The sequence below is a fragment of the Mixophyes fleayi genome, chromosome 1 (genome assembly GCF_038048845.1).
Source record: "Mixophyes fleayi isolate aMixFle1 chromosome 1, aMixFle1.hap1, whole genome shotgun sequence".
NCBI lineage: Eukaryota > Metazoa > Chordata > Amphibia > Anura > Limnodynastidae > Mixophyes > Mixophyes fleayi.
Window position 1 is genome coordinate 133128626 of NC_134402.1, and position 25641 is coordinate 133154266.

Consider the following 25641-nt stretch of genomic DNA (forward strand, 5'->3'; position numbering starts at 1 on the left):
CAGATATAATGAATGTGTTTAGAATGGGAACTGCTTATGAAGCACATACATGCTGACATTGTTCTACTGTACACAATGTGCCCAAGAGCAAGGAGCATCTTAGTTCCTTTTATGTGCTTTCAAGAATCTATGTGACAGTTCACATGATCAAATGCATTCTTGATACTTCACAGCTACTCATTGAGCACAGTTGTAGAACAGAGAAGAGAAGTTCACATTGTACATAACCTTTCCTTGTCCTTCCTTCCCTTTTTCAAGCAGTAGAATCTGCAGCTGTGCCCACTCACAAGGGTGTGTTTGGTAGCTAAGCCTGAATGCCAAACTCTTGGATGTCTGTTACTTCCCACAGTGGCATTTGGGTCACTGACCAGTTCCTTGGCTTACTCTTCAGGCAGCTGGTGATTTGTATGCTGTACTGCTTAGAGTCAGACAATGTGATCAGTCTTGAAAGAGTCACGCTAAACACCTTTTACTAGAAAATCTGTGCATCTTAAATTGGAGTGAGAGGGAACCTCCGTATCCAGCTCAGAATTCTATGGAGCACATGCTGGATTGTAGACACTAGAGAAGAAATGTTGACGATTGCAACACATTCCCCTACTGGTGTCATAATTTAAGCATGTCAGCTAGCTTAGAACTGCAAACACGCCCTAAAGTGTGATCCCTTGCCCAGCTGGCCGATTATGCCTTTCATGCAGGACTACTGTTTTATGGCTTCATACCGCATAGGTAAGCTAAACATTATCTCTCTCTTGAATGTTGGTAGTAATTTAATACAGAACTTTAATAAGTATACAATTACAGCCGCACACTCTGTTCAGTGCAGTGCTTCATAAGCAAGAGCCTGATGCCTTGTTTCTATCTCCAGCAGGATACATATACTTCATTATTTGCCTTTTGAAGATTTGAGTCACATAACAGACAAGGATCATCAAAATCTATTATTTACTAATCAAATGTCTTTGGTGAGTATTTTCCAAACTGCTTTAACGCAAGTATAAAATAAGTGTTGAAATATTATTTCAGGTATCCCATTTGACATACATAATAGCAGAACATTTCTGCTTGTCAAAATATGATTTATTTTCCAAAAAATACAAAATACTCAATATATATATATATATATATATATATTGATCAAGAGGTTAAAGGTACTGTAGCCCTAGACTTCAGTACACGGATTAATCACAGTGCTGACAAAATGTTTGTCCACATCTATATGAGGCGGATTGGCCATTTGTTCTGGCAAATGCAAAATAGGCCCTTGCTGCCATGGGCCATTGGAGGATGCACTGCTAGCTTGCACTACCTGGCACAGGTTGGAGCTGTCAAATAAACAGATTGTTGCTCACTGCTTCCACAATCATTTCTGCGATGCTCATTGAATTCCTCCTAATGGTCACACTAATACGCAAACATGAGAAACAGCACTCTCCATATTAGATTAGAAAAAAATGGTATTTTATTCTGACCTTTTATTCTGTCACTAGACCTTTTTTTCAAGGCCATACAAAGTGTAGCTGTAACAACAACCATTTTATACCCTTATTCCCCATAGGGCTAAAATAGGCAGTACCTGGTGCAAATTAATTACACACCATATAAAGACACAGGAAACATACAAAAGATATTAACATCTATAGTAAAACATGAAAATGGGTAGAGGAGTGAAAACGTATATCTATTATTGTATGTTGTATATATTAGTTAATAGCAAAAAATATCAGCTCCTTCTACAAGATGTATTAACACATTAGTGCAAGGTGTTATTTGATATGTGTTCAGAGATTCATGTATTTGAACTGCATTTGACATTTTGCACTGAAATGGGACAAGAAGAGTCCAAATTAATGATTTGCGATGCAATTTAAATGCATGTAAAACTGAAAATATTATATATATGTACGTTTAGTTGGTAGAATTAATTTTATTTTAACATACATTTGCATGCATTTAAAGTACATTAAAAATAATTTTTAAGTGCATAGTTTTAAACGATATGTAGCCTTAATGCGCAGCGCCTGTTTAATGCATCAATGCCCACTTTAACAGGATGTGTCAATGTTTATTTTAATGGACAGTATCAAAGCTTTTTTAATTAAAGATTTGTACAGAACAAATACACTTGGTCCGATGCTTCATATCATACTGCACCAGCAACGTCCCATCACTGTGCAATGATATTTAGCATGAAGTGTGTGGGCCTGTGTGTTTTCAATACCAAGACTGATAGTCAGTTCCAGTATGTTTCATCCATGGAACGTTTGTGGTTTGGAAGATGTGTCACTGTTTATGACTCTTCGCTGCATAGTACTAATTGTCCTATTCTGTATATGTAGATGTAATTCTTTGTTTCAGTTCTTATTTTTTTATACTTTATATACATTCTGATTTAATGACAGTGGCATTGTGTTATGATTTTCATACATTAGAAATGTCGGATGCTGCAGTATGCTCATAGAATATACAAACGCATTATGTTTATATATAAAACTGCTCAGTTGCAAAGAGTTCCTGGAATTTGTACATGTTGGGAAATATATAATATCATGAAAAACAAGCAAACAATCCAGACTGATAGATGTAGCTATAATTTGTATCTGTAAGAGCATGAATGAACAGGTGGGTTGTATGGAGGACCACAGCTCATTCTCCAAAACAAGCTGCCATTATGCTATAATTTCCTTTATTTTATTTGATCAGGGCTACCGCTCTATAATGATTATATCCTGGATACATGGCCAGACTAGAGCAGACAGGGATAATTATTAATTGCCTCCTATACCTCATGTGGGTCAAGACTGGCTTCTGGAGGAACGTTGGGAGTTAATGAATAATCCCTGGATTCTTATGTAATCAATTATTGACAGTCTTTTATTTGTGTAAAAGCATTAGAGTTGCCTTTTTATTTGAGATTACATATTAATTTGTGCTGATCAGTGTTAACTATTCCCAAAAAAATTAATTTTGAATCAATGATATAGAAGACTAAATTTTTTTTTTTTTTTTTTTTATAGCCGCTGTATATCCCACTTTGAAAGGCAGAAGTAGATGTATCTAAAGTATAATACTGATCCCATTTGGCTAACCAGGTAGGGGGATGTTCGGAGAGAGATTACCGGTAGAACATTGATTATTGATTATTTAGTGACCTTAGTAACATGTTGTCATGTAAAAAGGGAGATATTTTCCTATCTTGCATCACTCTAAAGCAGCATAGTATGAATGACAGGCTTGCTATCTTGCACTCCGTTCAAAGTGAATGCAATATGAAACTTCAATGTTGAAATAAAAAATGCTTCACTATTTACTACCATTGAAGCATCACCCAATACTTGCATTGAATGCTTGTGTGTATTTTCATAAGGTAAAATGATGCTTATATTGAGGTGCGTTTTAATATTTTTTGTTAGTTAAAAGCTTAATTTTTAGAGAAATCATCTGTATGACTGCACAATTTGATTGGATTGAAAACTGTTGAATAACCGGCAAAGTGATGATCGAACCAGTCGCAGATCAATCCCCGAACTGTTTCTATGAACCAATCCAAAAAATGTAAAATTCACAGGAATTTTTGATTAAAAAAATTAGGAATTCAAACAGGTTCGATCATGTTTGAGTCAGTTCCCACATGATGAAGCTGGTTCGCATATGATCAAGCTTAAAATTATAATATTTATTTTGTTTTGGTGGGAGACAGACCAGAACCGCAAACACTGAATGCGAATTTTGAACTCCAAACACAGTAATGTTCTCAGTTTGCATTAAAAATTGTTTAAATATTTCTTATTAATATTATTTAATATTATTAAAAATAATATTTGCATATTGTTTAACTTGAACAATGAACCTCAAACTTGAACCTGCGAACTTCAAACGTGAACAGTGAACCGAGAATGTGAGTTGCCAATTTTGAACTGCAAGTTCAAACTGGGGTCGATAGGTTGTACCACGAACATGTGCAGGAATTTTGAACTAGTAAAATTTGAAGCAGTTCAAAATTTTTGAGCTTGGCTAGCTAGGTTTTGTGAGGTTTTTTAGCCCTTCAGATGAGTATGCCTTCTCTGTTAGATTCATGGCTAGATAGGTTTATTGTATACACATACCACCCAACATGTCTGTCCCTGGCAGTGGGATGGGGGGTTGGCCACTCTGTGAAAGTGCTAGGTTGCCCATTACATTCCTCCCTTTCCCCAACATTCCCACCCACGGGACAAACATGCCCCCGGGCAGGACAGTGGAACAGAGCCCTAAAATCGAGACTGTCCCACTGATATCCGGACAGTTGTAACAAATTCCTGGAAAATAAAATTTAAAGAATCAGAATTTATTTAATAGGTGTTTGTTCATGCAGGCTTACAATGAGTGAGATAGTGATACTGTTTGTTGTATATTGGCTCGCTTGATAACCTTTGACCAAACTTACAGAGTAAGTGCCCATATGATATATTTCTAGACTTATATTTGGAGATTTAAACTTAATAAAACTTCATGAGCCAAGTGCTATTAATGGTACAGTGCATTCTGAAAGAATATTTTCAATTAGCACTGTACAAGTAATGCTGTGATTTACCAAAATAATTTAGCCGGTGTAGCTGAGCCATACTTGCTTGTCCTGGACAAAACGGTAAGAGTTAATTAACCGTTTCACTGGGCCAGTCTCTACAGATTTGGGCTTCCAATTCCACTAATATTTAAAAAGTAAAAAAAAAATAGATAAAATTTATTATAAAATATTTGAAAACCTTTACACATTAATGATATTAATCTGATAATCCTGAGATGCGACAGTCATCCAATCATACTGCGGGCGGGGGTTATTGCTGGCGGTAATCCTTTCATGTATTAAGCAAAATAAAAGATGAACCTTTACCATTGATAACATATGCAGAATTGATGTGAGGGAGCTTTTCTACAACCAGTTGAAGGAGATACTCATGCAATTGCTCCAGTGGCTTAGAATACAACTTGGAAAAAGTCATAGTAGACACAAAAATAGAACAACATAACTCCTAAGAGATCATACACACAGATGTTAGCCAAGGAATTTACAGAGCAGAGTGTTGAGCTGTATATTTGTGAACATAGCCTGCTCTTTCTTCACCTGTTTGAATTAACATTTTAATAAACATAAAGCAGACCCGGGTTCCATCCAAAACAAAGGTAGAAATGCATTGATTGAACATGTGTGCAGGATCCATTTAAGAGTGCTCTGTTTGAATGCCCATGTGCATGTACCATGGTCTTTATAAATGTAATGAAACTGCATATTTTCGTTCACAATCTTGTGAACATGCATAATAAATTGGCTTTACATAATAATTTTGCTTTCTCCAAATGATTCAACTGATTTATATTTGTTATACTAGTCACTTTAATATGGAGTTGGTCCCCCTTTTGCAGCGATAACAGCTTCCACTCTTCTTGGAAAGCTTTCCACAAGATGTTGGGGTGTTTCTGTGGGAATTTCTGCCCATTCATTCTGTAGAGCATTTATGAGGTCAGGCACTGATGTTGGACGAGAAGGCCTGGCTCGTAATCTGTTTCAGTTCATCCCAAAGGTGTTTGATGGGGTTGAGGTCAGGGCTCTATACGAGCCAGTCAAGTTCTTTCACACCAAACTCATCAAATCATGCCTTTGTAGTCCTTGCTTTGTACACTAGGGCACAGTCATGTTGGAATCGAAAAAGGGCGTTCCCCAAACTGTTGCAACAAAGGAAACATAGCATTGTCCAAAATGACTTGGTATGCTGAAGCATCATCATCACAGGAGATAAAGGGCCTAGTCCAAACCCTGAAAAACAGCCCCATACCTATTATCCCTCCTCCACCAAACTTCACAGTTGGCATAATGCAGTCAAGTAGGTAATGTGCTCCAGGCATCCACAAAACCCAGACTCACCCGACTGACTACCAAAGAGAAAAGCGCGATTTATCACTCCGCAAAACACGTTTCCACAGTCCAGTGTCGGTGTGCTTTACACCACTCCATTCAACGCTTAGTCTTGGTGATGTGAGGCTTGCATATAGCTGCTCGGTCATGGAAACCCATTCCACTAAGCTCCAGCCGTTCAATTTTTGTGCTTACATTAATGCCAGTGGAAGTGCGGAACTCTTCAGCTATGGAATCAGCAGAGCATTGGCGACTTTTACTCACAATGCACCGTAGCAGTCATTGACCCTGCTCTGTGATTTTACGTGGTCTTCCACTTTGTGGCTGAGTTGGTGTTATTCCTAAACGCTTCCATTTTCTAATAATATCACTTATAGTTGACCGTGGAATATCCACCAGGGATGAAATTTCATGAGCCGTCTTATTGCAAAGGTGACACCCTAACACAGTACTACGCTTGAAGTCACTGAGCTCTTCAGAACAACCAATTTTGTATCACAAATGTTTGCACATGGAGACTGCATGGCTAGGTGCTTGATTTTATACACCTCTGGGAACGGTTTCTCTGATTAAAACACCTCAACTCAATAATTAAAAGATGTGGCCAAATACTTTTGTCCATATAGTGTAGCTTTAATCCTATGCTAGGAATAAGAGGATTCTTCATCCAGTGCAATGCGCATAACCTCTCATTGTCAGCCAAATATTTCACATAGATGTCTCCCAGCCACACATCTTACAGTGTAACACCCCATAGCCATCCATGCATTGCACATTGATACCCTCATTACTAGTCATATATTGCACAGTAACATCTTAATTGCCATACATACATTGCAGTAGTGATAATCTCACTGCAGGTCATATAGTGCACAGATACCCCCTTTGCCAACCATACAGTGCATAGTAATGCCATCTTTGTCAGTCATATAATTCATACAAACGCCCCCAGCTCCCAACCATATATTGCACAGATACCCCTAACCCCATTCATAATTGCACAGAGACACCCCCCATTGCCAGCTATAAATTGCACAGGGAAACCACCCAACTGCCAGTCATAATTGCACATAGATAGCACCATTTTCTCAGACAGCACCACATTTGGCACGGCAGGGGTGAGGTTCTCACCCCTGCCATGTTCGCTCACCTTCCTTCCAATTCTTCTCTGTCTTCTTATGCTCCTGTCACTGTTCTCGCTCTGCAGTAACTGAAGAAGTGGGTGGCACAATTCACCTCCTCTCCTTTCTGCAATCAGTTTATTGGAGCCATGGTAACATAGCATTGTTAGTGGAGTAGACAGGATAGGGATAATACTTTTGTTCCTCTATTGCCACTACTTCATTCACACAGTTGGTCACTAGAGCCTAATTAAGACCACTGTATTGTTGAGGTCCAACACAGCTTTGGGGGAAACTATTAGTTCATTTGGTCTCCAGTACCACCTCTACACCGATAACACCTAAATCTACCTCTCCTCCCCTGACCTCTCCCCTTTATCATCATCATCATCATTTATTTGTATAGCGCCACTAATTCCACAGCACTGTACAGAGAACTCACCCACATCAGTCCCTGCCCCATTGGAGCTTCCAGTCTAAATTCCCTAACATACACACACACACACACACACACACACACACACACACAGAAACAGAGAAAGAGACTATGGTCATTTTTTTTTTTATAGCAGCCAATTAACCTAGCAGTATGTTTTTGGATTGTGGGAGGAAACCGGAGCACCCGGAGGAAACCCACGCAAACACGGCGAGAACATTCAAACTCCACACAGATAACGCCGTGGTCGGGAATCAAACTCATGACCCCAGTGATGTGAGGCAGAAGTGATAACCACTAAGCCACAGTGCTGCCCACGGAACTTTCTCGTGTGATTGACTATCTCACTGCTATCTCCACATGGCTGTCCCGCTGCTTCCTAAAGCTAAACATGTATAAGACAAAGTTTATCATCTTCCATCCTCTCAGAGTCACCACCTCCAATCAAATCTCCCTCACCACAAATAACACCACAATTTTCCTCAGTCTCCCAAGCCAGCCTCCTTGGTGCCACACTTGACTCTGCCTTCTGCTGCCTCCACCTTTGCCATATTGCCAGAATATGCTCTTTTCTTACGCAAGATGCCACCAAAATTCTTATCCATTTTCTCTTCTCCTGCCTTGACTATTGCAACCTCCTTCTGTCTGGCATTCCCCTCACTCATCTTTACCTGCTTCAGTCCATCCTAAATGCTGCAGCAAGACTGATCTTTCTCTCTTACCATTCTATATCTGCCACACCACTCTGCTTCCTGTGTCCTCCCAAATCCAATTCAAATCACTCACCTACAAAGACCTCCACACCACCACCCCTTCATAAATTTTAAATCTCATTTTGAAATACTCTATCTCTCGCCCTCTGAGATCTAACTCTGACCTGTGCCTCACCTTCTGGTAGCCACCTCTCACACCCACCTACAAAACTCCCCCAGTGGCTCTATCCACCCACTGATCAGACTGGCACCAAAATAACGGCACCTAACTAAACATACAATTGGGTGCAATACTCAATACACCCTTTATGTCCTAGCAGCCTGATTCTCTGATGTAGGTTCCATCTACTCTTCTCTGTCTGCTGTCACACTGGAGTAGGGCTCCTATGTGCCCCGGTTTTCCTAGGACAGTCCCTTTGCTCCCATCAGAAATCTTTAACTTGTAATTCTGGACTAGATTATATGGTCTAAGCAAACTTCAGTTCACATGGGCGTCACATAATTTAAATTGAAAATGATGGGAACCATACATTAGGGGCACCAATGGGGGCTGCTCACTAAAGTCTGACATAGGGGTGGTAAACTAACTAGAGAGGCAGAATTGTGTCATAGTTAGCAATTCAAATCAGATTAAAAGGTTTGTTATTTGTATTACTGGTATTTATTAGTAATTTTAGCATTCGTATTAATAAACAATATAATTGACATTATCTATATTGATATGCATTTCTGTTTCAATAGTATAATGTATTTCACTTATAATACTAATATAAATGACATTATCTATATTGGTATAAATTTCTGATCTTATATTATAACATATTTCACTGAGAACTGTTAAAATTATTGATATGCAATCTGCTAACCAAGTTCTGCTGTCTCATTCTAGTTCACTGCTTATCTAAAGATCCAGACATCTGTTCTATTTACAACTTTCTGAAGGGGGCAGTCTCTGATCTACAGTGTATGTCTTCACTTTTAACTTCAATAGTATTTTTATTATTTTTTTCAACATTTAAAGGGTACAGCAAATAGAGAGGGGAGCGGAGGGAAAGGACAAGAAAAGAAAAAAAAAAGGCAGGGAAAGGGGGGGGGGTACACAGTGGGGAGGAACACAGTACACAATACCATATATGTCTTCACTTTTAATCAACACTAAGGGGCATATTCAATTGTTGGCATTATAGCCAAAAATTTTGTGGCGTGCACACTATTACCGTCACTACGGTAATATTGCGCGTAAATACCAGTATTATGGTACTTTTCTCGCTGGATTTCAGCTCGCAGCTCCCTGAGCCGCAAGCTGAAATCCAGCTTACTATTACCGTTATACCGGTAATAGTTTTAACGCCGCGGGGAAACGAAACAATTGAGTATGCCTCTAATAGTTCATGTATTAAAAAAACTACTGTAAAATGAGTCACCTGTATGGTTTTAATGAATCCTTTATCAAAGAAAACTCAAGTGAATTTCAAACACTTCATTAACCACAATTGTACTCCATACGTAGTATCAAACTTGCTAAAGATTGCCACCTATATCAAATATAAATCCCACTCTACATACCATCCACACCGTATAAGAGAATATAAAAAGAATTGCAAGTAATTGTGTTTGTTCTTAGACTGGGTTTTCTCATTCTCAGCATTGAAAAAACCGAAGACGGGCTCCACTCTGCTGGCACTAGCAAGGAGGGAGGTGTGGCAAGGAAGAGTTTTAGAGGAGGCAGTAATTGGGGAAGACAGAACCTGGCATATAGTACTGTACAACACCAGAGGAGGGTTATCACCAAGCAATTTGCTCTGACACTGCTGAAGAAATTCTCCCAGACTGTAGTTGATGAACGTGTTACATTCGTCACCAGGGTGCCTGGCATTTCATACTTTGCTTCCAAAAGAAAAAAATCAAGAAGCATAACTAATTAGGAGGGTTGTATACAGAGAGAAGTCGTAGTATTGTTGGAGTGAATAAAAAGACAGGCGGAAAACAAAAATCCAGGATTACAAGAAAAAAAAAAAAATGTTGCTGGATATGAAAGACAAGCGACAGGACACCCTTCATTCACAGAGCTACACAGGATGAGACACAAGTGACATGTAGCCTATGGACAGCAATCACAAGAAGAGATTATGTTCCTTATATTAACTGTTTTCTGGACACTACCTTTTTTCACTGGTTTCTGCAGCGCCAGAGGAATAGAACAATGGGTTTGTCAAGAAGGCTATCATCATATAGGCAACAACCGATCTGCTTGTAACGGTGAGTAAACAATTACCAAATATATTTGGATAATAACATAAAAATTAATCCTGCACGTGCATTTCACTGCTTCTGAATAAAGAAAACATTTTGGACTCATTTTGTAATATTGTTATTTTGAGAGTTGACTTTCTTTACAAAGTTCTGCAAAGCATTTATAGTGTAGGCTATACATGGCCTTCAGAGCTTGCAATCTAAGTTCCTGCAGATGATGTGAATTCCCTGATGTCACATGTTGCTGACACATAATGAAACTGGGATCCACTGTTTTTCAATGGAATGACAGGGAATGAATTATATATGTTTGTCTGGGTTCTGAAATTTAAAATACCCCAGATGTATTTTACCTTATTAACACAACTGAATATAGACTAACCTGACTAACAGTTGGAAGATATGTGCTGTATACATTGTATGTGATCAATGATAAATGTATTACTCAATCAGAATATTGCGGTTTAGTAGAAAGTATCTGAAAACTTTTAAATTTGTAAGTGCAAAAAATGGGGGCTCAGCATATCAGTCAGGAGGCTTTGCAAAATATATAACACTCTGTTAAAAATCCAGTAAAGTAACTTGGAACTGAAGCTAACTATTATTAAATGTTTGCTTCCCATAAAAGTCCCTGACAGCAAACACACAATATTTGTTTATAGACCCCTTAGGGATGAGTACACATGGGTTGATAGAGGACACATTCTTTTTCAGGTTGTGAGACAGAAAGGACATGACACATGGCATTGAATGTTAAATTGAAAGGGGGTTAATCCCCTGTGGGCCAGTCCTTTGCCTGGTATTGCTGTGTCAGAGCTGTCTATAAGGAATCACTTAGGCCAGGGAAGGCATTGCTCAGGAAATTAAACTGACATTGTGAGACTCTGCATTGTTTGAATGACAATCTGTATGTGGAACAGTCAGAGTAGATTATTGCAGTGCTCAGGCAGTAGCTCATTTATATTTTCAAACTGATACTGGCAGATGATAATGATATATAAATGTGCACAGAGAAGGAGTACAGAAACATACTGTAATATTCCTTATGGTCTTGCATTGTATATAATAAATATGTGTGCTGGAATGTGCTTTATTTACAATCCACTACATGGAATCTGTGGCAGAAATACTTTATAATAGCGTGGTTTGGAACATAGGTAACAAATAGACTGACATATATCCTTTATTTAGGTATATAATAGAATTATATTGTATATTCTTTGTGTTTCCTGCTTGTTGAATACTGTAATGGCAATTTGTTTTCTAGCTTTCTTTTTAGAATGAAATAATGTGATTTAGTAATGTATCTGTTAAGTAATTTTTGTGCAAGATAGGAATTGGTCACCTTCCTATAACATTACTAATGTTACATTCAGAACTTAAGGTGGGTTCTGCATTTGCAGCATGCAAACAACCATACCTTTTGTGATAGGATGGCAGCTTTATGAACATCAATCACTGACATAGGTCAAGTAAACATTTTGTCTCCAGACGCCACAGATTAACAGGTTAGGAATTAATATTTCCTCTCATGTTGATGTGTGATAGAGGTTACTAGCTAGATGTGTACAGTACCTAGCTGTCTGCAGTCATAGAAAGTGGAACTGTCCAGCACCGATTAATTGTATGGTAGAGCAATGTAGACTAATAATACAATGTAGTCCAGTCAGAGTGTTCATGCTGACCCCTGAAAGCACCTACAATAGGCACGTGAGTGCCAGAACTATACCATGGAGAAATGGAAGAAGTTGGCCTGGTCTGATGAATCACGTTTTATTTTATATCATATGAACGGCTGGGTGCGTCATTTACCTGGGGAAGAGATGGCACCAGGCTCTGGGTGAACATTACCCAGAGCATCACACTGCCTCCGCCGACTTGCCTTCTTCCCATAGTGCATCCTGGTGCCATCTCTTCCCATATTGCATCCTGGTGCCATCTCTTCCCATAGTGGATCCTGATGCCATCTCTGCTGGGAAACTTTGGGTACTGGCATTTGTGTGGATGTTACTTTGACAGCTACCTCCTACCTAAACATTGTTGCAGACCAAGTACAGCCCTTCATGGCAACGGTATTCCCCGATGGCAGTGGTATCTTTCAGCAGGATAATGATCACTGCCACACTGCACAAATTGTTTAGGAATTGTTTGAGGAACATGACAAAGAGTTCAAGGTGTTGACTTGGTCTCCAAATTCCCCAGATCTCAATCTGAATGAGCATCTGTGAGATGTGCTGGAAAAACAAATCTGATCCATGAAGGCCCCACCTGGTAACGTACAGGACTTGCTGTTACTGTCTTGGTGCCAGATACCGCAGGACACCTTCAGAGGTCTTGTGGAGTCCATGCCTCAATGGGTCAGATCTGTATTGGAGGCACGATGGGGAGCTGCACAATATTAGGCAGGTGGTTTTAATGTTGTGGCTGACTGGTGTTTACTCTATACACCAGGGTTTCCCAAACCCAGTCCTCAGGGCTCCCCAACAGTGCAGGTTTTCCATATCTCCTTGCTGGAGCACAGGCGTATTTATTACTGACTGACACATTGTACCAGATCCACAGGTGGTCCTAATTATGTGACATGTGATCCGGAAAACCTGCACTGTTGGGGAGCCCTGAGGACTGGGTTTGGGAAACCCTGCACTACACTAAGGACATATGTACTTCAATTTAGGAAAAACTATTTTTAAATGCTCATTAAATTTAAAGTTGTACAGATGCTAAGAGCACCATCCAGCAAACTTAAATAAGAAAAGATGTACTGTGCACTGGTCCATAAATATATAATAATATATTACATAGTTGTCAACGTTTTACTGTTGCCTTCTGGGAGATTACAGAGGCGGAGTGTGAGGAGACGGGCGAACCGCATCATTTGGGCCACACGCCTGCGTCAAAACTGACATTTTGTTGCAGGGGGGTGGGGCCATAATGAAGCGATTCACAGAAAGTTGCACCATTTAGGCTCCCTATGGGCAGGTTGCAGGAGAATTACCTGCTCTCCCAGGAGTCCTGGAGACCTATCCAGAATTCGGGAGTCTCCTGGACATTTCGGGAGAGTGGGTAAGTATGATATGCTTATTGAGAATTGCATTAGCCATACAGGGGCAAATTTAGGATTTCTAGATGGGGCTTCCAAATGTTTGATTTTGGAACAAAACAATAACAAACTAAACAAACTTGCTGCAATAAACCGACAATAGACACTTTTTTTGTAGTTAAATTGTTTGATTGTAAATAAGAAGTTTGGTTCAGTCACAGAGCATAAGACATAATCTAATAGCAACTGGTGCAGAAGCAGCTACTGAAAGGCATTTGCTCCACTATTTCCACTTGCAGATTATTATTCTCAGTTTTCTGGAAATTTGACCCCGGTAACTCTAATTTATTTTAATATTTCAAGTTTAACTTTAATTTTTTTTAAAGAAACAAAAAAAACAAAAACACCACCAGGCTTCTGAGACTTTTGTCAGTACATAGGCGGAGGAGATTTTCCCAAATGTACAGCATGAAAATGACATAAAGAGAAGTGGTACTGTGCAGTGCCCATATGTATAGCATGAAAATGACATAGAGACGTGGTACTGTGCAGTGTCCATATATACAGCATGAAAATTACATAGAGAAGTGGTACTGTACAATGTCGATATGTAAACTATGAAAATGACATAGAGAAGTGGTACTGTGCAGTTTCCATATGTACAGCATGAAAATTACATTGAGAAGTGCTACTGTGCAGTGTCGATATGTACAGCAGAAGAATTGCATAAAGTGAAGTGGCAATGTGCAGTGTCCATATGTATAGCATAAAAATTGCATAAAGAGAAATTGTACTATGAGTGTCTATATGTACAGCATGAGCATTACATATATTTAAGTGGTACTGTGCAGTGTATATATGTATAGCATGGAAATGACATAAAGAGAAGTGGTACTTTGCAGTGTACATACACTATATGGACAAAAGTATTAGGACGCTTAACTATTAAACCAACAGGGACTGTAATGATATTGTATTCAAATACATATACATTAATATGGAGTTGGTCCCCATTTTGTAGCGATAACAGCTTCCACTCTTCTTGGAAGGCTTTCCACAAGATGTTGGAGTGTTTCTGTGGGAATTTGTGCCCATTCATTCTGTAGAGCATTTATGAGGTCAGGCACTGATGTTGGACGAGAAGGCCTGGCTCGTAATGGCCGTTCCAATTCATCCCAAAGTTGTTCCATGGGATTGACGACAGGGCTCTCTGCGGGCCAGTCAAGTTCTTCCACACCAAACTCATCAAACCCTGTCTTTCTAGTCCTTGCTTTGTGCACTGGGGCACAATCATGTTGGAATAGAAAAGGGTCCTCCCCAAACTGTTGCAACAAAGGAAGCATAGTATTGTCCAAAATGACTTGGTATGCTGAAGCATCATCATCACAGGAGATAAAGGGCCTAGCTAAAACCCTGAAAAACAGCCCAATACCATTATCCCTCCTCCACCAAACTTCACAGTTGGCATAATGCAGTCAAGTAGGTAATGTTCTCCAGGCATCCACAAAACCCAGACTCACCCGACTGACTGCTAAAGAGAGAAGAGCGATTTGTCACTCCATAGAACACGTTTTCACTGCTCCACAGTCCAGTGTCAGTATGCTTTACACCACTCCATCCGACGCTTGGCATTGGTCTTGGTGATGTGAAGCTTGCATGCAGCTGCTCAGACATGAAAACCCATTCCATTAAGCTCCTGCCGCACAGTTTTTGTGCTTACATTAATGCCAGTGGAAGTTTGGAACTCTTCAGCTATGGAATCAGCAGAGCGTTGGTGACTTTTACACATCATGCGCCTTAGCGGTAATTGACTTCACTCTGTGATTTTATGTGATCTTCTGCTTCATGGTTGATTTGTTGTTGTTCCTAAACGCTCCTACTGTCTAATAATATCACTTACAGTTGATGATGGAATATCCAGCAGGGATGAAATTTCTTGCAAAGGTGGCATCCTATCACGGTTCCAAGCTTGAAGTCACTGAGCTCTTCAGAACGACCCATTTTGTATCACAATTGTTTCAAATGGAGACTACATGGCCAGGTTCTTGATTTTATACACCTCTGGCAACGGGACTGATTGAAATACCTCAATTCAATAATTAACAGGTGTGGCCAAATGCTTTTGTCCATATAGTGTATGAATATCATGTAAATGACATAGAGAAATGGCACTGTGCAGTGTGCGTATGTACAGCATAGATATTGCTTAACGAGAAGTGGTAATATGTTCATATATACAGCATGAACATGACATATATAGAAGTGGTACTGTGCAGTATGTATATGTATAGCATGGAAATGACATAAAGAGAAGTGGCACTGTGTAATGTATATATGTATAGCATGGAAATGACATAAAGAGAAGTGGTACTGTGCAGTGTCTATACATTCAGCTTAGCAAAACAATTCAGAATTGCATATAATACAGAAATTAGGCAGTAGTGCTGTATGAAAACTAGAATTAGAACAGTAAATGTACACAAATATAATAAAATGCTACATAAAAAAAGAATGAGACATACAATTAATTAATGTAAACACTGATTTAAATAAATCTGACCATCTAACCAAATCAATATTACTCTACAAAGTAAGATTAAGCTTCTTTCACACCCAATTAAAATAAAAACTATTAAAATTAGTGTTATTGTTACTTACACAGTGCTGCACATCAGACTGCAGATGATAACATGTTTATTACTGTCTGCATTTTCTATGTCACACAAACACTAGAGCACTAGATAGAAAACTGTAAATATAATGCACTAGAGATAAAAGTGATAGCAGCCATTTTGTTGAGGACAATGTTCATGCAACATATGTAGATGCTCATGGAAATGTTTCTTAGAACGCAGACAATGAGTTACAGTTCATTTCATATACATACTAACTGGGAGCTTCCATGATTAGAGAAAGGGGGGTTTCTGGGTAACTGAAACTGTCCCTAAGTGCACCCCTGGCACGCAGGATATGTAGCGTTATGCAATTGGTAACATGCAAATTAATTAAACAGATAATGAAAAGTACACCCACCGTACTGAAAAAGAGAAGTTATGCATTTGCGCATACATGCAGAATAGGAACAAATTATTAACCACTTGTGCATCTGTCCTTATATACCATGCAATAATTTGTTTAGTTTTTTTGTTTGTCTCATTCATTTAAATGTCCGCTTCATATCTTTTAGTTCAATTCAATGTATCCACACAGAAATACTTCTTAAATGCATCTGCTAAATGACTCTCTCCATTTAATACAACAATTTTAATCATCTATATACCTGAACTTTTATTTTGCTCACTCTCTCTTGCTGGGATGTGGAGTGCATTTTAGGTTGCAAGCTCTGGATGGCTATTATATTCACCAGCAAGTGTAGATAGCCAATGGAAAGGAAGTCTCTGGTATTTCAACCAATGAAAATAAAAGACTTCACTCCCCTCAAATCAAACTTGTTTTTAAGTCAATGAACCCACCATAATTTCAAGGAGTAAAGCTGCTTGGTTTTATTTAGCTTCTCAAGCCCTTTACAACTGGGGGTAGTTTACACCTTATTAACCGGAGCAACGTCTACATTAAATACATTGCATCTGTAATAAAGAGAAAATACACAACCAATTTTGCTTAATAGGGTTGGGTAACAGTTATGTGGAAATACCTGACCAGGCCTGAGCAGAATGCTTAAGGCAGAGATAAGTGAAGATGCAACAGAATTTTATATGAACCGGCTGATACACAGAGTCTGGTAATACCACTTTGATTTCCACTTTTTCTTATCCCTTTTACAAAATAGCTGTTCTGCACTCTATTTGTATATTCCATACTTTGTAGAATTTGTCATCTATAAATTTAGCTGGGACGTCTAAATTTATTTTTCTCTGTGGTGTGGTTGGAGTAAAAATTCGGATGGGAATAGGACAGCAAAGCACTGCATAGCTTGAATGCCTAAAAATGATCTTAATTTAGAATACTAGAAGCATTACTTTATTTCTTATTCCTTATTGCCCACTGGCAAACACAGCTATTGATCACAGTGAGAGATTATCTGCCCTGCTGCTCTTGCAGATTGATTTTCACTGATTGTGTTCTAAGCACATAGTACTGACAATGAGTAAATGGTAAATATTAAAACAATTGATCTTATTTGGCATACCAGATGAATTACAGCTGGCTATTCATTTTGTCCATTAGCTAGTACTAACTAGTACTAACACCCAGGGCCTGATCAACCACTAGGCTGACCAGGCTGCAGCCTGGGGCGCTGGGTCCCGGGGGGCGCTGCACTGTGGGTATTTTATTATTTTTTTTTTAAATTTTTTTTTTTCTTCATTCATTTTTTTTTCGGGGTGGGGGAGGGGGGGGTCGCCACTAGGGATCGCCGCGGGGGGGGTGGAGGGCTCGACGATCAAAAGCATTGGTGGTCAGTGGTTAGCAACAGACAGCCAATCGCCAGGCTGCCTGTTGCTGTGCAGCAGACAGGAAGCAGGACGTCTTCACTTCCTATCTGCTGATCTGAGGAGAGGAGCGACGCTGGCACAACTACAGGTAAGTGAAGGGGGGAACTGCCCTGCATATCTATAGGGAGGGGGGGGAACTGCCCTGCATATCTATACGGAGGGGGGGGAACTGCCCTGCATATCTATAGGGAGGGGGGGGGAACTGCCCTGCATATCTATAGGGAGGGGGGGAACTGCCCTGCATATCTATAGGGAGGGGGGGAACTGCCCTGCATATCTATAGGGAGGGGGAACTGCCCTGCATATCTATAGGGAGGGGGGGGGGGAACTGCCCTGCATATCTATAGGGAGGGGGGGAACTGCCCTGCATATCTATAGGGAGGGGGGGAACTGCCCTGCATATCTATAGGGAGGGGGGGAACTGCCCTGCATATCTATAGGGAGGGGTGGGGGACTGCCCTGCATATCTATAGGGAGGGGGGGAACTGCCCTGCATATCTATAAGGAAGGGGGGGAACTGCCCTGCATATCTATAGGGAGGGGGGGGGACTGCCCTGCATATCTATAGGGAGGGGGGGGGGGAAACTGCCCTGCATATCTATAGGGAGGGGGGGGAACTGCCCTGCATATCTATAGGGAGGGGGGGAACTGCCCTGCATATCTTTAGGGAGGGGGGGGAACTGCCCTGCATATCTTTAGGGAGGGGGGGAACTGCCCTGCATATCTATAGGGAGGGGGGGAACTGCCCTGCATATCTATAAGGAGGGGGGGAACTGCCCTGCATATCTATAGGGAGGGGGAGAACTGCCCTGCATATCTATAGGGAGGGGGAACTGCCCTGCATATCTATAGGAAGGGGGGGGAACTACCCTGCATATCTATAGGGAGGGGGGGAACTACCCTGCATATCTATAGGGAGGGGGGGAACTACACTGCATATCTATAGAGAGGGGGGGGGGAACTACCCTGCATATCTATAGGGAGGAAGGGGGGACTACCCTGCATATCTATAGGGAGGGAGAGGGGGGACTGTCATGCATATGTATAGGAAGGGAGAGGGGGACTGTCATACAAATCTATAGGGTGGGGGGGGGCTGCCATGAAAATCTATAGGGAGGTAGAGAGGTTGATATGTATGAAGGAGGGCAGAGGAGGGGGGCTGATATATGTGACTGGGGGAGTTTTGATGTGACGGGGGGGGATAGCTAGCTAGCAGAGTGGAGGTAAGGAAAATAGCTGCAAGGGGGATGGATGCAGGGTGGGAGGTAAAGAAAATGGCTGCAGCAGGGGTTAAGGAAAATGGCTGTGGGGGGGGGGGTTGTGGTTAAGGAAAATGGCTGCAGGGGGTATTTAAAAAATAGAGCAGCTTTGGGGGGCAGAATCTCATGATTGTGTGGTGGTCACATGGGTGGTCTCAGCAATCACTAGAATACTAAATATTAGTGAGATGGGGCTGGTAGAGGTTTGTATTTGATTGACAACAAATATTCAGATATTGCTTATATATGCCTGTCCAATGGGGTACTTTTAGCTGGCCATAATGGAGTGTTTTGTATTAACTAAAGGGCCTAATCATTCAGGGTTTGCATTATAATACATTTTTGCATTTTCAAAAAAGGACGCCAACTTTCCAGAAGCCAGCGAGAGGATAACAAAGTTGCAAGAGAGAAGAGCAAGAACAGGTAAGAGACAATGGCACAATCTGTCTAAATTTGAATGCTGGAGAATACACCTGAACATTCATATTCAGGAGTGTTCCTATACACCTATATATTCGTAGGAGGGGGGGGCGCTGCGGCCGTGTTAGCCTAGGGCGGCCAGAACCCTTAATCAGGCCCTGGTTATTAGCACTGTTTTGTAATTATTGTGTGATTTTTATTGTTTACTGTTTCAGAAAGCTTTTTGTTCTAATAATAATAATAATAATAATAATGAGAAGAAGAAGCAATAAAAGGCATGAAGCTGCTCTATTTTGATTTTTTATTTCATAGAAGAAATATGTCCAGCAATGTTGAGGTAAATAAGTCATACATGTTTTGTGGAAGAAGTTGATGAGTTACGCACCAATGGCATTATAATTTTAAAGAGCAACCCCCTCTCCAATAGCAGCAGAAGAACCTGAAAATCAGTGTGATATAATGCCCTCATTTTGAGTCCCTGTTAACAGAAACTCAGAAGCACCAACACCAGCAGCATTTGGTCAAAAAACAAGAAAGCTCTCGTAGATAATCTACACTTCTCAGTGATTTAATTCACAACACAATTATCCAAGATAAAGATGAAGGGCGAATGCGAAGTTCTGATACTGACAATAATAATGATGTTGAGAAGGAATCAGAGCGAGAAGTGGCAGATATAGTTTACTGACATTTGGATAAAGATTAAGCTAGAGATGGTGAAAATGAGGGCGTTTATGATGATAATGGAGCAGGTACTTTATAGTTTTCTTGCCAGTCATTATCGCCAAGGTTGGCATCTTCCCCTAGCATACAGTGCTTCTGATGTGCAAGACATTTGTTTGCTGGCACACAAAATTTGTTTTCACTTTAATTAATCCTACACAGCCTGGAACATGATATACATACACTTCAGGTTAGGCACAAATTACCATCACATGAGTTGAAAATTTCAGTATGCTTGTACTGCTTTATGAGCAGCAAAAAGTCATCAACATCTATGGCATTGAGAATTCTAAGCTGCTGGATGGGGTCTGATTATATTTTACGGCAAATCATGCTGAATTTATGCTGGCTGTCCACACCTTTTGAGAAAATGCTGATCTCAGCCTTGTGTGCACTGAAAAATGTATGTACTGTGGTCATCAATCATGACCAAAACAGTGATCCATAGGCTTCAGCAATTTGCTCAGGTCAAATAAACCAACTTGTGAAATGAAGGACCCCCCATGACACCCTTTCATTGCTGGGATGTGCTGATCCAGCCTTGCCACAGTCCCCTTTCTTTATCCCAAACGTAACCCCTCTAAATGCTATAGGGGCACTCTGCTGCCACCTCCAGGCTTCTTCACTGGCACCTGGAACTGCTTCCTTCTGGATACACACTTGTTGCTAGTGCACCCCCTTGGTGCCCATGATCTATTCCTTTAGATCAGGGTTGCTGTGGATGGTTCCATCTGGCCTCTCACAATGGCCAGAGTTGCAGGGTAGTGGGGTGAGCGTTATTACTAGATACTGGGTCCAAAACCTCAGCACAGCTAGATATCAAATTAGAGTGGTCTAATCTGTAGTTACAGGAATTACAGCAGATGAATAGGCATCAGAGCAGGATCTTGAAGTAGTAATGTTTATTGCTCAGAAAGGGTCATTATAAGGACAGTTACATACTAATTAAAGGTACTAGTGATCAGCCAGAAGTACAGAGGGCATATATATTTACGTGGATAACAGAGCACTTTTTATACAGTTTAAAGCACATAACCTGGCAGGAGGTAATCCAGAGTCCGGCTCCTTTAACCAGTCCAGGTTGATTCATGCAGCCTACATGTGAATCAGTCAGTAAGGGTTTCACTCTTTTAACATCGTTGCTAATGGCAGGGGCAGTGTACTTCATCTCAGAGCTCCAGTGTGATTTTTGCATGCTGGGTTCCCCAGCATGCCTGGCATCTCATGGATTCATCCTTCATCCTGAGCTGTCGCTTCCTCTACAACAGAGCTACTTGATGCAGCAACTATTGCGAGTGGGGTTGAAGGAGGTAGACAGTTCTCTGCTACAATCCACTGCCATAAATCTTCCTAAACAGTTGGAGTGGCAACTAGGAACCTGGAGGCTACAGTGCTGTTCAAACCAACAGTTAGAACAGCTACTGGGACTGTCGCTGACACTATTCGCTCGGCACACATGCCAACAACATCTCTGCAGATGCCAAAGTCCCTTCTAATCACGCGGCCAGGACTGCCGGTGCATAAACCATAACAGAAAATAAGCTTCCCACTTATTGCCACAGATTGATAAATAGACCCCAATATCTCTAATTCCCATACCTTCCCACTGTAACATTTAGTGTGCTCTTCATGTTTCACCATTATATGACATCATGTGGAACAAAACCAATAAGTGAGGAGTCTAGGCAGATGAAAAAATGATATGGGAATTCTAGGTGGAACAAAAATGAAAGGGGGGGATTCCTCACAGAACACTAAGCATAAATTCTACCAGAGAAACGTGATAAATTCCACATTCAAATGCTAAATGAGGTGAATAGTCTGGAGCAGTTTTGAAAACAGTCCTTGAGACTTCTCCACCATGTCACAAAGATGTTGCAATGCAGACTGAGACTAGCAGACGAAGTTGCAGCAATGCAGCCAGCATGCTCCTTTATGTGTACAGTGATGGTGGGAAAATGAGTGATATCAGGTCACGCTGATCACTTAACTGACTTAACTGTCACTGTGGTGTGGGAGTGGCTCCTGTTACTTTTGTGGCCCAGATGTCTTTCCTCCGCCAGGCTGGTGGGTTTGATAGATGGGAACAGTAGTGCACTGCTACTACAGAAGAGTACTGAAGCTCACTGCTGCCATGATCATCGGCGGGCCCCATGGTGAGTCTGGGCCCCTTACTCCCCCCAGGTCCCCCTGATGGCAGCTGTGAAGATACAGAGTTTTCTGGCCCAATTCTACCCATTTCACTCTGGTTGGCCACCCACGGGTGTCTTCCTAGGCCAGGGAAGCCTACCCAGTACCTTCTAAGGTTCTTATTGGTCACTCAGGGAAATGCAGTTAGAAAAGTACAACAGTCATCTGGCTGCCCAGACTTGATGACTCATGGATCTGTTAATGCATTTCACTGTTAGAGCCACCAGCCACCCTGCAGCTTCCCGCCATCAATTCCCAGAATGAACATCACCTCCACCGTTGGAGTGGCTCCTTATATCTAGGGTCAAATTTCCACAGTGTTTTCCCCTCCCTGGGCCCTGGGTCTCTCCTTGTTAAACATTGTTGAGTCCTGGACTAGGGGGTTGGAGAGGGGAGTGGAGATGAGCTATACTTCCCCAGAAACTTCACTGCTACATTGTAGACCAGCTGACTGGAGTAGTTTTGTGAGAACAATGGATCAATGGATACTAATTAGCCTTCACCCTTACCAGTAATTTGCAACCTGATCCCTACCCATAACCCACCTGGCTTCACTTGAAGGACAATGACTAACAGCTTCTATGCAATATCAACAAGATACAATAAATAATATATATATTTATATTGAGCTACAATGTCCCCTTATCAACATATAATTAGACACTGTAGTTGTAATCTGGGGAGCAAAAGCAAGTAATATAAAAAGTACTTGCTATAATCCATATTATGTGAGAAATGAGGGACAGGCTGGTTAAAGTGTTTTTTGCAGAAAAGTGAATTGTAGATTTTACAGAATATTAGATATCCTCATCATAGTTTATTTGTAAGGTACCACCAAGTTCTGCACCACCGGACAGTAAGAATGACAAATCATAGGAAGCACAGATCACACATAATGCTACATAAGAGGCTGATGAAGGACGTGCACATGTGAGGCTGAGGGTAGAGGTGACCCTGCTTATGAAAGTTTACAGTCTACATATATGTAAGGTTTGCTGTACGCATGTACATAGAATATGAATGTATTAGTTAAAGGCAAAAGTGGAATCATCATTGTGATAAAAAGAAAATTGTGCTTGCCACTGCAAACTACAAGGTAGCCGTGGGGATGCCAGAGATGGGATTTCCTCACCTAACTAACCATTTCACAGGGGGATCTAGCTAGAGAGGTTGTCCATAGTACACCTGTTAGGCCCGGTATTTCAAATCATGGTGCTACCACCACCATGCTTCACACTAGGTATAGTGTTTTGGGGGTGAATAGCTTTGTTGTTTTTGTGCCAAATATATGTTTTAGAATTAAGGCCAAAAATTTCAACCTTGGTGTCGGCAGACCATGAGACATTTTCCTACATGGTTTGGGGCGATTGAATGTAACTTTTGCCAAATTTAGATGGGATTGGATGGTTTTTTTTGTGAGAAATAACTTCCATCTTGTCACCCTACCCCATAGCCCAGATATTTGCATATTATGGGAGATTGTTGTCATATTCAGGGAGTGACCAGTTCCTGCCATAAATTCCTGCAGCTCCTTTAATGTTGTTGTAGGCCTCTTAGTAGCCTACCTGATGAGTGTTCTCCTTGTCCTGTCATCAACATTGGAGGGATCTCATAAACATGTTAATGGGGTGTAGTACCTATTAACGCTACTGACTACCCCGACATGGAATAAGACGACATGAGGATACTTACATTACATGAATGACAGCCGGGTCCCTCCATCGGTGCTTTAAGTGGAGTCGCGTTTTCACATTACGTCATTTTCCACAGTCAGCAACAGATCGGGTCGTCACATGAAGCCATCTGGATCTTGGTAAGTAGTCTTTTTTTCAGGTCGGAGTAGTACTTCTTCGGAATCCTCATGTCGTCTTAGTCCGTGTTGGGGTAGTCAGTATCGTTAAACTGACTACCACCGTGGTAATATCCCTGTTGCCTCAACAATAAAGAAAATAAACTCCTAGGGTTACAGTGTTCAAGACCATGTGTTGAATCAATTCAAAGAATTGGATGACCAACCAAGATAAAAATTTATACACTTAAAAATTTACTTTTATTCCATACCCATAAAAATATATCATTATTCTAAAAAGGGAAATATAGATCCATGAAATACACTGGGGTTGACGTAGGGTAAATACCATCATGTTAGTTGTTAATGCTGATCATATTTTAAGGATCTTATGGGACTGGCAAAGATTCATTCCATCACATTGTATAACTCTTTTCTGGTGACAGTGGCGGATCCAGGGGGGGAGGCGATAAGAGGCTTGCTGCCGACAGCTGCACACTGTGCAGGTCCGTTCAACAGTGACAGTGTGCTGCCCGGCTGCTCTGATTGTGTTTTAAACACAATCAGAGCAGCGGGACAGTACACTGCCACTGCCGAGCGGACCTGCACATACTGTGCAGCCGCCGGCAGCCTTAGAAGTTGGAAAGGGGCGTGACCTAAATCCCCCCCCCCTAAAATCGCAGAACAATTGTTTAGATCCGCCCCTGTCTGGTGATGACTTAATAAGAGTAGCTTTAAATCTCCATTATACTGTAGGCAACATCATGCATAATTTGCATTACTTTGATACTAGAAGAATTCTTTATTTGGGGGTCTAGAAAGTGACGGCGCCGTCTCAACATTCAGTATATCTACAGTGTACCAGGAATTCCATCAATAATGTGTATCGCTATCTCCTACAATTAAAGTAAAATTTATTTCTACACAGATTTCATGTCAGAGTAATAACTCTTTAATATTAATCATGTATTCTTTAGTGATTTACTTTCAGGGTTTGTATACCTTTGCAGTACCCTTAAGTAATTTGACATGCTATTGTTTTCCACAATGGCCTCAAAAGTATAATCCTGTCATTTTGTAGTATTCACATGCACATTTTATTGCCAATATCTTTTTGCATCTGACACCGGTTGTATCTAGTTAAATTACATGTTCTCTTCTCTAAATTTTAGAACCATTGTTTGTGTAATTACCGTCTCCTCAGTACTTATAGTCGGTTACATAATCATATATACTCTATACTTGTATGTATGTACTGTTTACTGTTTTCAATAAATCTGTAAGCTTGTAACTCAATGTTTCCTTGTAGCATATTGCCAAAGGGTCTTATGTGTATGTGTTACTGGTATA

The 25641-nt window shown here is 40.7% G+C and overlaps 1 protein-coding gene across 5 annotated transcripts in view; it reads left to right on the forward strand.

Moving 5' to 3' along the window:
• The first annotated feature begins 299 nt into the window (after positions 1-299).
• EGF (epidermal growth factor) overlaps positions 300-25641 on the forward strand; it is a 150562-nt gene continuing 125220 nt past the window's right edge. Inside the window, exons 1-3 of one of the 5 annotated variants that reach the window (XM_075200586.1) lie at positions 300-729; positions 869-965; positions 9809-10422. In XM_075200586.1, coding sequence (XP_075056687.1) covers positions 10293-10422 — 130 coding nt within the window. In that variant the 5' untranslated portion in view covers positions 300-729; positions 869-965; positions 9809-10292. Of the gene's footprint in view, positions 730-868; positions 966-9059; positions 9128-9808; positions 10423-25641 lie in introns of those variants that run through there. The other 4 variants (XM_075200592.1, XM_075200601.1, XM_075200609.1 and 1 more) reach the window with 4 other exon arrangements.